At 45.1% G+C, this 15,690-nt stretch overlaps 1 protein-coding gene across 4 annotated transcripts in view; it reads left to right on the top strand.

Moving 5' to 3' along the window:
* The window catches only part of LOC138952185 (RAC-beta serine/threonine-protein kinase-like), a 36,682-nt gene that overhangs the window by 4,385 nt on the left and 16,607 nt on the right, over positions 1 to 15,690 (top strand). For 2 of the 4 annotated variants that reach the window (XM_070323783.1, XM_070323786.1), the window contains exons 3-11: positions 466 to 591; positions 1,101 to 1,212; positions 2,434 to 2,539; positions 8,405 to 8,536; positions 9,184 to 9,249; positions 12,494 to 12,685; positions 12,871 to 12,999; positions 13,411 to 13,625; positions 14,834 to 14,921. In XM_070323783.1, the coding sequence (XP_070179884.1) occupies positions 466 to 591; positions 1,101 to 1,212; positions 2,434 to 2,539; positions 8,405 to 8,536; positions 9,184 to 9,249; positions 12,494 to 12,685; positions 12,871 to 12,999; positions 13,411 to 13,625; positions 14,834 to 14,921 (1,166 nt within the window). The remainder of the gene's footprint in view (positions 1 to 465; positions 592 to 1,100; positions 1,213 to 2,433; positions 2,540 to 8,404; positions 8,537 to 9,183; positions 9,250 to 12,493; positions 12,686 to 12,870; positions 13,000 to 13,410; positions 13,626 to 14,833; positions 14,922 to 15,690) is intronic. The other 2 variants (XM_070323785.1, XM_070323787.1) reach the window with 1 other exon arrangement.

Genomic DNA, 15,690 nt, shown 5'->3' on the forward strand with positions numbered 1-15,690 from the left:
GGCAAATCAGTGGCGCATGCCTGCACTCTTTTTCTTAGCACACCTAACAAAAATATATCTCTTTTGTCTGCACGGCTCGAGCCTTTGCACACCAGCCCTCCAAATCTCACTCAAATATCGCCATAAACAACAAACCCCAATATTCAGTGATTTTTATAAACGAGAAATGTAATCAGCAATGCCTGCCATTACACACGGTTTTAAGTTGTTGCCATCAACTACTGATGACAAGAGAAAAGTCAAAGACATTTTGATGCATTGACATTTTATTTTAAAACTGTTTCATTCAAAACTTGACATTGAACTGATGTGATTCGCGAATGTGTAGGTTGATATGGACATTTTGTTTTAAAACTGTTAAACTGATTGAACTGATGGGTAAGTGTACATAGGTTCTAAGGTTGATAATGACTACAATTTACAAACATACCGGAAAGTACAGGCTACAATCCTTGACTGTTACAGGGGAACACATAAAGAACTGGCGCAAGCGCTACTTCATCCTGTGTAAAGATGGCTCCTTCCTGGGCTACAGGTCAAAGCCAGAAGGTGGCGACACTTCAGACCCTCTCAACAACTTCACAGTCAAAGGTTTGTTTCCTTTGTCATCATGTCTTGGCTTCGTGAGCAAAGATCTATGAAGGGGGAGGTCCATGTCATCAGCAGACACACTCATGGCCGATGAGGCCAATGCGGGAAAATCTTGTTTATACTATTTGCTGAAAGACTGGGAATGGTTGTACAGTTAAACCTGTCCTGGCAACCATTTGATAATGACTACCTACCCTATTGGTATTAAAACCAACCAAAAGGATCCCAATGAGTTCTTTTTCTATATAAAACGACTTTTCCTAGCGACCAGCTGTCTATAGCAACCACTTTTGGACTGTCTCTTGGTGGTAGTTTAGACAGGTTTGACTGGGTGCGATGAGGTACAGACCTGTGCGGTTTAGTCTGTACTTGAACTTTATTTACAGTCAACAAATGTTATAACATTGTTTTTAGATCAGGAAGGGGTGGACAGATTGTATTTGTAGCATTGGAAATTTGTTCTGTTGTGACTGAATCTTTGTGAAAGTAGTGTGTTGTTGCTTGTGCAGATTGTCAATTGATGAAAATAGACCGACCGCGACCAAACACCTTCCTGATACGAGGCTTGCAATGGACAACAGTGGTGGAGCGAATGTTTTGTGTGGACTCACCTGAAGAAAGGTCAGTTTGTGGTTATTGCACCTCTAGCAATGAATGCAACTCTCTCATAAAAGGTTGTTCCAACATACAAAAGTCATCACGCGAAAATGATGCTCTGCGGCACATTTTCTCCCCTGTTTGCGTATACCTGATGCTTTTTTCATTTATTTTTATTTTTATGGAGCTAGCATGGTTGTCGGAACACACATACACACAAAAACAACAAGAACAAACGTGATGGGAGCTGCTTTTTTCAATGCAACTAAAGTTTACGGGACTGTGATATAAGATGTGCAAGATATTTTCTGAATGATAATTTAGTGTATACAACTCTCCTGTGTTCACTTTCAAGTGAATAACTATCGTTCTGATATCATTTTAAAGTGAAGCTAAAGAAACCTGGTATCGGCACTGCTGTGCATCTCCTATGATCTCAATGGTATCAAGGCACGGGTCATAGAGATCAATTTAGATCTAGATCTATTTCCGGTTGTGTTATTTTCCTTCCACCATTCCTCGATGGAAAAGAGTTCGTGTTGTTTTTGTTTTAATTTTTGTCTTTGTCGTTGATCATTGTATACACAAATTACACAAACGTCATCTTGTGAGGGACCAAAAAATATTGAAACTCTCGGATGATTTTTTTGTGTGGTATCAACCTCGACCTACGGTCTCGGTTGATACCACAAAAAAATCATCCTCGAGTTTCAATATTTTTCGGTCCCTCACTCGATGACGTTGTGTAATCTCTATGTCTTGCTTCTACATCATGTGCCTTTGTATGTATTTAATCATGTTCCTTTTCTCTGTCAGATGTGCATCAGTTGTATACTCAATCTTTCCAAATCCCTTGGCTTTTGTAAGTGCCTCCGTTAACAGTGTCGAGTTCCTGTGAAAGTGAAGCAAGGCGTTGTCTTGCAAAGAGGTGTGGATAGCAGCCATACAATCAAGTTTACCTCCGTTCTATCTGTGGTACGCACTCTGTTCCTGTGAGAGTGAATCAAGATGTTGTGTTTCAGAGAGGAGTAGATAGCAGCCATACGATCAGGTTTACCTCCAGTCTATCTGTGGTACTCACTCTGTTCCTGTGAGAGTGAAGCATGGTGTTGTTGTGTTTCAGAGAGGAGTGGATGCCATGCGATCAGGTTTACCTCCATTCTGTCTGTGGTACTGAAATCTTTCCACAACCTTTGGCGTTGTGATGCGAGACTGGGAGTGATTCAAGGTGTTGTTGTGTTACAGGGAGGAGTGGATAGCAGCCATACGGTCAGTGTCGGACACTCTCAAAGTGACGGAAGACACTGGGACAGAGTCTCTACTGGACTTCAACAAGAGTAAAAAGAAGGTGGTGAGTTGTGTCCTTAGCATGTGACCTTCCTCTCCACTCACACTCCTCTCCACTCACACTCCTCTCCACTTACACTCCTCTCCACTCATACTCCTCTTCACTCACACTCCTCTCCACTCACACTCCTCTCCACTTACACTCCTCTCCACTCACACTCCTCTCCACTCACACTCCTCTCCACTCACACTCCTCTCCACTCACACTCCTCTCCACTTACACTCCTCTCCACTCACACTCCTCTCCACTCACACTCCTCTCCTCTCCACTCACACTCCTCTCCACTCACACTCCTCTCCACTCATACTCTTCTCCACTCACACTCCTCTCCTCTCCACTCACACTCCTCTCCTCTCCACTCACACTCCTCTCCACTCACACTCCTCTCCACTCATACTCTTCTCCACTCACACTCCTCTCCTCTCCACTCACACTCCTCTCCTCTCCACTCACACTCCTCTCCTCTCCACTCACACTCCTCTCCACTCACACTCCTCTCCACTTACACTCCTCTCCTCTCCACTCACACTCCTCTCCTCTCCACTCACACTCCTCTCCACTCACACTCCTCTCCACTCACACTCCTCTCCACTTACACTCCTCTCCACTCACACTCCTCTCCACTCACACTCCTCTCCACTCACACTCCTCTCCACTCACACTCCTCTCCACTTACACTCCTCTCCACTCACACTCCTCTCCACTCACACTCCTCTCCTCTCCACTCACACTCCTCTCCACTCACACTCCTCTCCACTCATACTCTTCTCCACTCACACTCCTCTCCTCTCCACTCACACTCCTCTCCTCTCCACTCACACTCCTCTCCACTCACACTCCTCTCCACTCATACTCTTCTCCACTCACACTCCTCTCCTCTCCACTCACACTCCTCTCCTCTCCACTCACACTCCTCTCCTCTCCACTCACACTCCTCTCCACTCACACTCCTCTCCACTTACACTCCTCTCCTCTCCACTCACACTCCTCTCCTCTCCACTCACACTCCTCTCCACTTACACTCCTCTCCACTCACACTCCTCTCCACTTACACTCCTCTCCTCTCCACTCACACTCCTCTCCACTCACACTCCTCTCCACTTACACTCCTCTCCACTCACACTCCTCTCCACTTACACTCCTCTCCTCTCCACTCACACTCCTCTCCACTCACACTCCTCTCCACTTACACTCCTCTCCACTCACACTCCTCTCCACTCACACTTCTCTCCACTCACACTCCTCTCCACTCACACTCCTCTCCACTCACACTACTCTCCACTCATACTCCTCTTCACTCATACTCCTCTCCACGTACACTCCTCTCCACTCATACTCCTCTCCACTCACACTCCTATCCACTCATACTCCTCTCCACTCACACTTCTCTCCACTCACACTCCTCTCCACTCACACTCCTCTCCACTCACACTCCTCTCCACTCACACTCCTCTCCACTCACACTCCTCTCCACTTACACTCCTCTCCACTCACACTCCTCTCCACTCACACTCCTCTCCACTTACACTCCTCTCCACTCACACTCCTCTCCACTCATACTCCTCTCCACTCACACTCCTCTCCACTCATACTCCTCTCCACTCACACTCCTCTCCTCTTCACTCACACTCCTCTCCACTTACACTCCTCTCCACTCACACTCCTCTCCACTTACACTCCTCTCCTCTCCACTCACACTCCTCTCCACTCACACTCCTCTCCACTTACACTCCTCTCCACTCACACTCCTCTCCACTCACACTCCTCTCCACTCACACTCCTCTCCACTTACACTCCTCTCCACTCACACTACTCTCCACTCATACTCCTCTTCACTCATACTCCTCTCCACGTACACTCCTCTCCACTCATACTCCTCTCCACTCACACTCCTCTCCACTCACACTACTCTCCACTTACACTCCTCTCCACTCACACTCCTCTCCACTCACACTCCTCTCCACTCACACTCCTCTCCACTCACACTCCTCTCCACTCACACTCCTCTCCACTCACACTCCTCTCCACTCATACTCCTCTCCACTCACATTCCTCTCCTCTCATACTCCTCTCCACTTACACTCCTCTCCACTCACACTCCTCTCCACTTACACTCCTCTCCACTCACACTCCTCTCCTCTCCACTCACACTCCTCTCCACTCACACTCCTCTCCACTTACACTCCTCTCCACTCACACTCCTCTCCACTCACACTCCTCTCTTCTCCACTCACACTCACACTCCTCTCCACTCACACTCCTCTCCACTCACACTCCTCTCCACTTACACTCCTCTCCTCTCCACTCACACTCCTCTCCACTCACACTCCTCTCCACTTACACTCCTCTCCACTCACACTCCTCTCCACTCACACTCCTCTCTTCTCCACTCACACTCACCTCCACTCACACTCCTCTCCACTCACACTCCTCTCCACTCACACTCCTCTCCACTTACACTCCTCTCCTCTCCACTCACACTCCTCTCCACTCACACTCCTCTCCACTTACACTCCTCTCCACTCACACTCCTCTCCTCTCCACTCACACTCCTCTCCACTCACACTCCTCTCCACTCACACTCCTCTCCACTTACACTCCTCTCCACTCACACTCCTCTCCACTCACACTCCTCTCCACTCACACTCCTCCCCACTCACACTCCTCTCCACTTACACTCCTCTCCACTCACACTCCTCTCCACTCATACTCCTCTTCACTCACACTCCTCTCCACTCACACTCCTCTCCACTTACACTCCTCTCCACTCACACTCCTCTCCACTCACACTCCTCTCCACTCACACTCCTCTCCACTCACACTCCTCTCCACTCACACTCCTCTCCACTCACACTCCTCTCCACTCATACTCCTCTCCACTCACACTCCTCTCCACTCATACTCCTCTCCACTCACATTCCTCTCCTCTCATACTCCTCTCCACTTACACTCCTCTCCACTCACACTCCTCTCCACTTACACTCCTCTCCTCTCCACTCACACTCCTCTCCACTCACACTCCTCTCCTCTCCACTCACACTCCTCTCCACTCATACTCCTCTCCACTCACACTCCTCTCCAATCACACTCCTCTCCACTCACACCTCTCCACTCACACTCCTCACACTCCTCTCCACTCATGCTCCTCTTCTCTCCACTCACACTCCTCTCCACTCACACTCCTCTCCACTCACACTCCTCTTCACTCACACCTCTCCACTCACACTCCTCTCCACTCACACTCCTCTCCTCTCACACTCCTCTCCACTCACACTCCTCTCCACTCACACTCCTCTCACACTCCTCTCCAATCACACTCCTCTCCACTCACACCTCTCCACTCACACTCCTCTCCAGTCACACTCGTCTCCACTCACACCTCTCCACTCACACTCCTCTCCACTCACATTCCTCTCCACTCACACCTCTCCACTCACTCCACTCACACTCACACTCCTCTTCACTCACACCCCCCTCCACTCACACTCCTCTCCACTCACACTCCTCTTCATTCACACTCCTCTCCACTCACACTCGTTAAACACCAAATAAAGAAAGAAAGAACTCGCACTCCTCTCCACTCTCACCCCTCTCCACTCACATTCCTCTCCACTCACACTCCTCTCAACTCACACTCCTCTCCACTCACACCTCCTCTCCACTCACACCTCTCCACTCACACCCCCCTCCACTCACACTCCTTTCCACTCACACTCCTCTCCACTCACACTCCTCTTCACTCACACCCCCCTCCACTCACACTCCTCTCCACTCACACTCCTCTTCACTCACACCCCCTCCACTCACTCCTCTCCACTCACACTCCTCTTCACTCATACTCCTCTCCACTCACACTCCTCTTCACTCACACCCCCCTCCACTCACACTCCTCCTCTCTCCACTCATACTCTTCTCCACTCATACTCCTCTCCACTCACACTCCTCTCTTCTCCACTCACACTCCTCTCCACTCATACTCCTCTCTTCTCCACTCACACTCCTCTCCACTCACACTCCTCTCCACTCATACTCCTCTTCACTCACACTCCTCTCTTCTCCACTCACACTCCTCTTCTCTCCACTCACACTCCTCTCCACTCACACTCCTCTTCACTCACTCCTCTCCACTCACACTCCTCTTCACTCATACTCCTCTCCACTCACACTCCTCTTCACTCATACTCCTCTCCACTCACACTCCTCTCCACTCACACTCCTCTTCACTCACACTCCTCTCCACTCACACTCCTCTTCACTCATACTCCTCTCCACTCACACTCCTCTCCACTCATACTCCTCTCCACTCACACTCCTCTCCACTCATACTCCTCTCCCCTCACACTCCTCTCCACTCACACTCCTCTCCACTCACACTCCTCTTCACTCACACCCCCTCCACTCACTCCTCTCCACTCACACTCCTCTTCACTCATACTCCTCTCCACTCACACTCCTCTTCACTCACACCCCCCTCCACTCACACTCCTCTCCACTCACACTCCTCTCCTCTCCGCTTACACTCCTCTCCACTCACACTCCTCACACTCCTCTCCACTCACACTCCTCTCCACTCACACTCCTCTCCTCTCCACTCACACTCCTCTCCTCTCCACTCACACTCCTCTCCACTCACACTCCTCTCCACTCACACTCCTCTCCAATCACACCGCCCTGATATGGCCCTTCGTGGTCGGCTGGGCGTTAAGCAATTAAACAAACTCTCCACTCACACTCCTCTCCACTCACACTCCTCTCCACTCACACTCCTCTCCACTCACACTCCTCTCCACTCACACTCCTCTCCACTCACTCTCCTCTCCACTCACACTCCTCTCCTCTCCACTCACACTCCTCTCCACTCACACTCCTCTCCACTCACACTCCTCTCCGCTCACACCCCCCTCCACTCACACTCCTCTCACACTCCTCTCCACTCACACTCCTCTCCACTCACTCTCCTCTCCACTCCTCTCCACTCACACTCCACTCTTAGTCTGTCCTAACACCTTCCCTCACACATCTCCCTTTGCTTGCTTGTAGAGATTTCGGCTGAGGTGCATGAACTGAACATTCATTAAGATCCCTACAAATGTCAATTGTAACCAATCCAACATCGCAGATGGCTCCCACCCGCTGGGTCACTTTCTCCTGCACCTTGGCACAGAGCTCAGTTTGTTTCCTTGACTCATGATTGAGCATTGCTTTCAAATTGACTTCCCATTTCAGATTTCACTATGTCATTTAGTCAGTGTCTGTAGCAGGAGTGGAAAGAAGTAGACCCACTATTGTCCCCGAATGGATCCTTTGCAAACCTCTGACCCAATTAAATCTTTTGTTAACCTCTCACTAAACCAATTAAATCCTTGTAAACATCTCTGACCCAATTGAATTATTGTTAACCTCTCTGACCCTATTACATTCTTGGTAAACCTCTAACCTAATCAAGATTCAAATCCTGCATAAACCTGACCTAATTTAATTCCTCATTAACCTTTCTCTGACCCAATTAAATCCTTTGTAAACCTCTGTATGACCCAATTTCCTTTTTTTTCAAGAAGGGAAGATAACATTTGGTTCTTGGCATAATTCCTTTGTAAAAAAAAATGTTTGTCTATTTTTTAACCTCTTACCCCCCCTTTCCTATTCTCACATTATCCAATTGTGAATTGTTCAAGTGCTGTTTATTACACCCCCGGTATAGGGGTGTGTATAGGTTTCACTCGTTTATTTTATTTTTGTTTGTTTGTTGGTGGTGTTAAAAGACTGGGTGTGGAAATGATCAGGCACTTCTTCTTTACTTTCTTGTTCTAACAGTGTGACTGAAATGTTGATAAGTTGATGTTGAAGGTTGATTTGATTTGTTTGCAGTCACTGAATGACTTTGACTTTCTCAAAGTGCTGGGCAAGGGAACATTTGGCAAGGTGATATTGTGCAAGGAGAAAGCCACCAGTCACTTGTATGCCATCAAGATTCTCAAGAAAGCCGTTATTATAGCAAAGGTGAGTCAAGAGAAATGGTATTTTGAATTGTTGATATGACCGCAAGGAAAGGTCACAAGTGCAGAGGCAGCGAGTAGATGTACATTGATGTTACATGACACTTATTTTTCCACAGACTAGTCCATATCGGGGGGTGGGGGGGGGGGGGGGTGTCCAAAAGTTTTCAGAAAGCATTTGTAGATCAACAGAAAGTTTGGATTCATATTCAGCTGTTTGTGTGGAAAATTGCATGTGGAAAAGAGCAGTTGGCTAACAGATCATAGTTTGTAACATGTGACATCACCTGGAGAAAATCTCACACTTGGTTACATAGACAACTCTCTCTCTCTCTCTCTCTCTCTCTCTCTCTCTCTCTCTCTCTCTCTCTCTCTCTCTCTCTCTCTCTCTCTCTCTCTCTCTCTCTCTCTCTCTCTCTCTCTCTCTCTCTCTCTCTCTCTCTCTCTCTCTCTCTCTCTCTCTCTCTCTCTCTCTCTCTCTCTCTCTCTCTCTCTCTCTCTCTCTCTCTCTCTCTCTCTCTCTCTCTCTCTCTCTCTCTCTCTTGTTGTCAACTGCCCTGCAAATTGTTGCATTGTGTACTGTAGATGAACATGACGTTGGATACGTTTGTACTCGCAAGAGTTTATCTAAATGTGTGTTTTGTTTTGCAGGAGGAGGTTGCACACACGTTAACAGAGAACAGAGTATTACAAACCACCAAACACCCCTTCCTCACAGTGAGTACTTTGCAATGGCAGACCTGTTTACCAGTACGATTTGGGCGTATTTTGTACGCCAAATTATTATCAGTACGTAAATACGCGACACACGCACGAAATACGCATAAGAAAAAGTCTAGAATACGTTTTCCGGTGTTGGTGTGCTGATTACGGGATGGTACAACTGATACCGGTTTCGGTCGAAGGGAGATAACTATGACAGCGAGTCTTCAGCTGTGGAAACCTTGTTCAGTTGTTGGCACGTGCGATCGTCTGGACAATCGTGGCAAAATGAAGCGGTAAAATGTGCCAGTTTCGGATGACTGTACCAAGTCTAAACAGCAGAAGCAGCAGATTTTCTTGGAGAAATATAAGAAAGAGCCAGGAATTGTGGAATCTACTATGGGAAAAAGTCATGCACACTGCAAGTATTTTAAATTAGATTTCTCCGTTGTCCATGCTGGGAAATATGACATCGAACGACACTGCAGTTCCAAAACTCACATGGACAAGGTTGCTGCAAAGAAATCCGCTGAAAGCTGCCAAGGAATTATTAAGTTCATTCCCGCAAAGCAAATCCTGCCAGAAGAAAAGGCTGTAGTCCGTGCTGAAGCAATGTTTTCTGAGATGATTGTAAAAATGAACTTGCCACTGTCAACCGCAGATGTTATTTCACGAACTTCATCTTTTCATTATCAATCTGCTTGGAAGACACTGGTTATAATGTTATAAACTGACAGGTAAATAAAATTGTTTTATCCCTGTTGTATCGCCGAAGGAGTTAAATTCTGAAGATGTTCACAAGACATGCTATTCTTACACAAACACGTTTGCACCCACGGCGTACGTTTTGCCAAGCCCATATGGCTTTGCTTGCAAAGTACACCAACTTTTTGAAAAATACACTTAACTTTTTGAAAAAGTACTCTTGCCTCAGGTTTAGGGTACACAGGTCTGGCAATGGACTTTAATTTGCACACAAAAAAGAAGAAGAAAAAGTTAAATGCTAAAGGGATGTTAGCTGACTAACCAAGGTGCATGCAACCTCAACTACTTTTGAGTTTTATTGCTGTAGAAAACATTTGAAGTTTTCTAATTCTAGGCATTATAGACCAATGGAATTTTTTTTTTAATTTACAGAAAAATCAATTTGACTCAGGCTGTTTCTGAGCGTCAGGCTGTCTTGCATTCAGTCTTGAACGGGCGTGGTTTATTGAAAGTTGTCTTTCATTCTGTTCTTTTATTTGATTGCAAAGGGATGGCAGGAAAAAGAGCAAGAGAAAAAAAAATGTTGGAACACTAACTGTGAGGTCCTAGAGGAGAAAGAATGATTGTTATCACAACAGACCTGTTTACACTACACATTGAGCGTAGTAAACTACGATTTTGGTCCCCAAACTACGCAACTACGCATGCTTGTCTTATACTACGCAAATGTTTCGTTTCGACTACACATTTTGACATTTTGAATACGCAAAAACGCGAGCGAGTTCCGATCCATAATTTGTACTAACCGGTTGTGTACTGCGTGCAAAACATGCCCGGCGCCCGCGAGAGTAGCGTAGTCAGTTGGTCTTGCTGCTGTTATTACAACTATCGCGGGCGTTTCAGCACATACTTTTCTGAACGCGGTCACTTCGTAGCTCATTCTTTCTGGAGGGAAAAAAATGGCTACAGCGACGAACACGGATTCAGAAGACTTTGGCGATCAACCGCCACGAGCAAAAAAAAAGAAGCTTGGTCAAACTCCCAGCAAGGCTTTTCTGCTAAAGTACTATGAGGAGCATCCATGCCTAGTTTCGTGGAGAAAAGGGAAACATTTTGCCCACTGCACCGTGTGCAACACGGCTTTTTCAGAGAAGCACAGTGGGCTTTACGACCGTGTAACCGCCACAAGAAAAGCACTTCTCATGAGGAATTCGAGAAATCCCGACCAAAGCAGAGGAAAAATTGGACTGTTTTGTGAAGAAACCCGTGCCAGGGAAAGAAGACCAAGACAAGCTCACTTTTGAGAGATCGGTAACCAGAGCAGAGGCAATGACCTGCCATATTATTATTATTGCCGACGCAAACCTGTTCTGTTTATATGCAAATTTGCCTTCATGTTGATACACATACTCCCAGTCCCTACTTTTTGTGACTTGATGTTCTCAGATTGTCACAGGTCTTGAATTCAACATAGCTTTTTTTTAACAAATGCATGGGTGAAACTTTTCCGCCTTGTGCGAAAATCCGCCAAATGAAATTGGTCAAATAAAGAATTCCTTATTTTGAAAATCTGTAAAAAAAAAAATTAAAAAAAAATTTTTTTTTCTTTTTTTTTCGCCGGCGATCCGGTTTCTATTTTCTTTAACACAGTGACCGGACATCGCTGAATCTTTGTTTCCCTGAGCGCGCGAATTATCGGACTACAGCTTGGCATTTGTTATCATTGTTTACTGTGCAAATTTGTGTGTTTGAGATACCAGGAAAGGCCTACTTTTACCCTTAAAAAGCCTGATTTTTCGTTTTCTTCCGGGGGGCTTCGCCCCCCTGGGCCCCCTAAGAGGGCGTTGCCCCTGCACCCCACCAGGGCGTGGGCGGCCCCTGGACCCCGGCCTCATTTTCCTTATTTTTAATTCTGATCAGTTTCACCCATGCAAATGTTCCAAACTAGTTAATAATTTTTTTCTTAACAAATAAACTTAATGCTTGGCTTGTATTTTTGTGGGGGCTTTGTTTGTATTTGTATGAGGAGTATTGTTCACATTGTAATAGTTTTGTTTGGAGTGTTGAGTGTTTGTTTTAGTACGGTATAAGTAACTGTTCTGTTTTGCGGTTTGGGTTGATCAAATTGAAATACTACACATTCACCTGCCAAACTACACATTTGCCTTATTTTCACACCCAAAACTACACATGGTACATTTCAGGGGTAGGCAGGTCTGTCACTATTATCACAATTATCACACTATCACAACTATCACAATTATCACACTATCACAATTATCACAATTATCACAATCATCACAATATCAGCAGTGATTTTCTTTACACAATATCAGCAGTGATTTTCTTTACACAATATCAGCAGTGATTTTCTTTACACAATATCAGCAGTGATTTTCTTTACACAATATCAGCAGTGATTTTCTTTACACAATATCAGCAGTGATTTTCTTTACACAATATCAGCAGTGATTTTCTTTAAATTTCCCAAATATAAAATCGAACAGTTTGCTGTTGCAAGTGTAAAGCCACTTTTTTGCTTTTTTGTCTGCAGCAACTGAAGTATTCATTCCAAACCCCTGACAGACTGTGTTTTGTGATGGAGTATGTGAACGGAGGGGAGCTGTTTTTCCACTTGTCTCGAGAGAGGGTCTTTACAGAAGAACGCACCCGCTTCTACGGTGCCGAGATCATCTCAGCACTTGGCTACCTGCACGAAAACAACATTGTCTACAGAGATCTCAAGGTAACTCACTTCTGAAAAATAGATGTATACAGTGCATTATGCAGGGCGCCTGCTAAGTATGTTGCATTCTTGTTGCAGTTGGAGAATTATTAACCATGCAGGTTACTTACAGTTACACAGGACTTTGAGTTCTTTTCCAGACGTTTACAGTGAATTCTGCTAAGTGTGTTTCATCTTTGTTTCAGTTGGAGAATTTACTGCTAGACAAGGACGGTCACATCAAGATCGCTGACTTCGGACTGTGCAAAGAGGAGATGTTCTTTGGGGCCAGTACCAGCACATTCTGTGGAACACCTGAATACCTGGCGCCTGAGGTCAGTAAACACGCAAACAAACACAAACATTTGGGCTGAGCCTCTACTTTAATTTAACAATCTGTCCTCAACAGAAACCTTGTTCATGTATGTTTCCTAACTTTTCCATTATATATATTCCTCTGGAAAAATGTTCGAAGCCAACAACACCAGGCGAAATTGAGATGATGACCCCTGTTTTTTTTCTGGGTTCAGATGTTGGCAGTCTTCCTGAAACTGTGAGCTGGAATAGCTACCTATTTGCACAATTCAGCATCAGGCATAGCTGTCTGTCAGGTTCTAAACTTAGAAAAATACTTTTAAGGGATTTATGTGTGTGCTTGGTAAAGGCTTTCAGGTCAGGTATTTTAGCTATTTGTATATGTGCTGTGCCTCCTCTCTGTAAGTGTAACATGTTTGTGTTTGACACAGGTACTAGAAGATAACGACTACGGCCGCGCTGTGGACTGGTGGGGGACGGGGGTGGTGATGTACGAGATGATGTGTGGTCGTCTCCCTTTCTACAACCGAGATCACGACGTGTTGTTCGAGCTCATCCTGCTCCAGAACGTCAAGTTCCCGCGCAACCTCTCAGAGGAGGCCAAGACCTTGCTCAGTGGGCTTCTCGCCAAAAACCCAAAACGACGGTAAGCAGTAGGTTAATTGACGAATTCCTAAAATAACTCTGTTGGGTTTGAATGGGTTGTGAAAGAGTGAGTACCCTTTCTTTACTCAGACAAACATCACGTTGTTCCTGTACAAGTGTTTGAGACACACATGTTGGCTGGCAACGGAAGTCGAAATATTTGTCAGAGTTTCAAGCGGCATAACTCTGCCGAAAGGTCATGTAGCACAAGCAGTGAGAGTTATTTTCCAAAAATCGTCTATTGGTTTGGTGGAGGCTCGTAAGATTTTGACTTTCTTGTCACTCTGTATTGTATTTTAATTGTGAAGAATGGTTGACATGCAGTACAGTTTCTTGTTCTTACCACCTGCTTTGTTTGTTGGGTCTGCATTGTAATTCAGCTTTCACGCATTTGCTTTGTGATTTTAAGCCATGCAGATTTTCCATGGAATTGTCCAGCGAATGAAACTGATATGCTGTTAGACACAGCAAACTGTTTGTTTTGGATTTCCTGTTGAAAGGGAAGGACAGGGTTGAATTTAACCTAGACAATTGATTTTTGTTGAAATTTTCATTTTACCACAAAAAGTTAAGACTTAGAGGATTGCTTGTGACTGTCTCCTTTCAGGTTGTAGTCACATAAATGTTTTTGGATTGATTTTTTCCTGGTTTGAGTTTCTTCTGGTTTAATTTTCTTCATGGTTTGATTTTCTTCTTGTTTGAGTTTCTTCTGGTTTGAGTTTCTTCTGGTTTGAGTTTCTTCTGGTAATTTTCTTCTGGTTTGAGTTTCTTCTGGTAATTTTCTTCTGGTTTGAGTTTCTTCTGGTAATTTTCTTCTGGTTTGAGTTTCTTCTGGTTTGAGTTTCTTCTGGTTTGAGTTTCTTCTGGTAATTTTCTTCTGGTTTGAGTTTCTTCTGGTAATTTTCTTCTGGTTTGAGTTTCTTCTGGTAATTTTCTTCTGGTTTGAGTTTCTTCTGGTTTGAGTTTCTTCGGGTAATTTTCTTCTGGTTTGAGTTTCTTCGGGTAATTTTCTTCTGGTTTGAGTTTCTTCGAGTAATTTTCTTCTGGTAATTTTCTTCTGGTTTGAGTTTCTTCTGGTAATTTTCTTCTGGTTTGAGTTTCTTCTGGTTTGAGTTTCTTCTGGTTTGAGTTTCTTCTGGTTTGAGTTTCTTCTGGTTTGAGTTTCTTCATTTAGATTGAATGACTGATAATTGTTTCCATGGTTACCAGACTCGGAGGTAGCGAGGCGGATGTGAGTGAAATCAAATCCCACCCCTTCTTCATGTGCATCAACTGGGACGACCTCACAGCCAAGAAGGTAAGCAGCAGTTATCTTTTCTTTGTACATCGTTTTGGGACCACCTGGAGGCATGGGTTTGTTGTCTGTATGTTGGCTGCCAAGTGTGTCTTCACGTGTCTTTGTCTGTGTCTTCACGTGTCTTTGTCTTTGTGTCTTGTTGTGTTTTGTAGTTGGGGCCTTGCTGATTTTTGTGTGTATTATTATGTATGTGTCATTCTTTTCATTTCTTTGTGTTATCATTTGTTACTTATCCTTCTCTCCCAAAAGAGCAGGTATGAGTAAGATTCCGTTTCCGTCTCATCTGCGTTTGGAGCTACCGGGGCTGAAAGCTCTTTTTCAGACAAAAGTTAGAGCAAAACCAAGTAAACACTGAACAACTGGGAAATGCAAACGAAGAAACGAGGAGTTTTCACACACACTTCGTCGAAAGATTACATCAGGTAAATAAAGGTGGTCTTCCCTGTGATTTCCTCTTGTCCACTCTAATATCTTCTGGAAAGCGGTTCTTTGCTCTGCTGTGATTTTCAGTTCTCAAGCTACCCTTCTATCACCAACGTCACTGGCATTCAGCGTTTTGCACTTAGCATAACCATACTTTGTCTAGCGTACAACTGCATGTGTAAACTACATGCACATCAGAGTGAGCATAAAGTACAGGGGGAGCAACTCTTTCACTACTGGCATTCAGCGTTTTGCACTGAGCATAACCATACTTTTTCCAGCTTACAACTACATGTCTAAACTACATGCACATCAGAGTGAGCGTAAAGTACAGGGGGAACAAGTT

This window comes from Littorina saxatilis, linkage group LG17 (genome assembly GCF_037325665.1).
Source record: "Littorina saxatilis isolate snail1 linkage group LG17, US_GU_Lsax_2.0, whole genome shotgun sequence".
NCBI lineage: Eukaryota > Metazoa > Mollusca > Gastropoda > Littorinimorpha > Littorinidae > Littorina > Littorina saxatilis.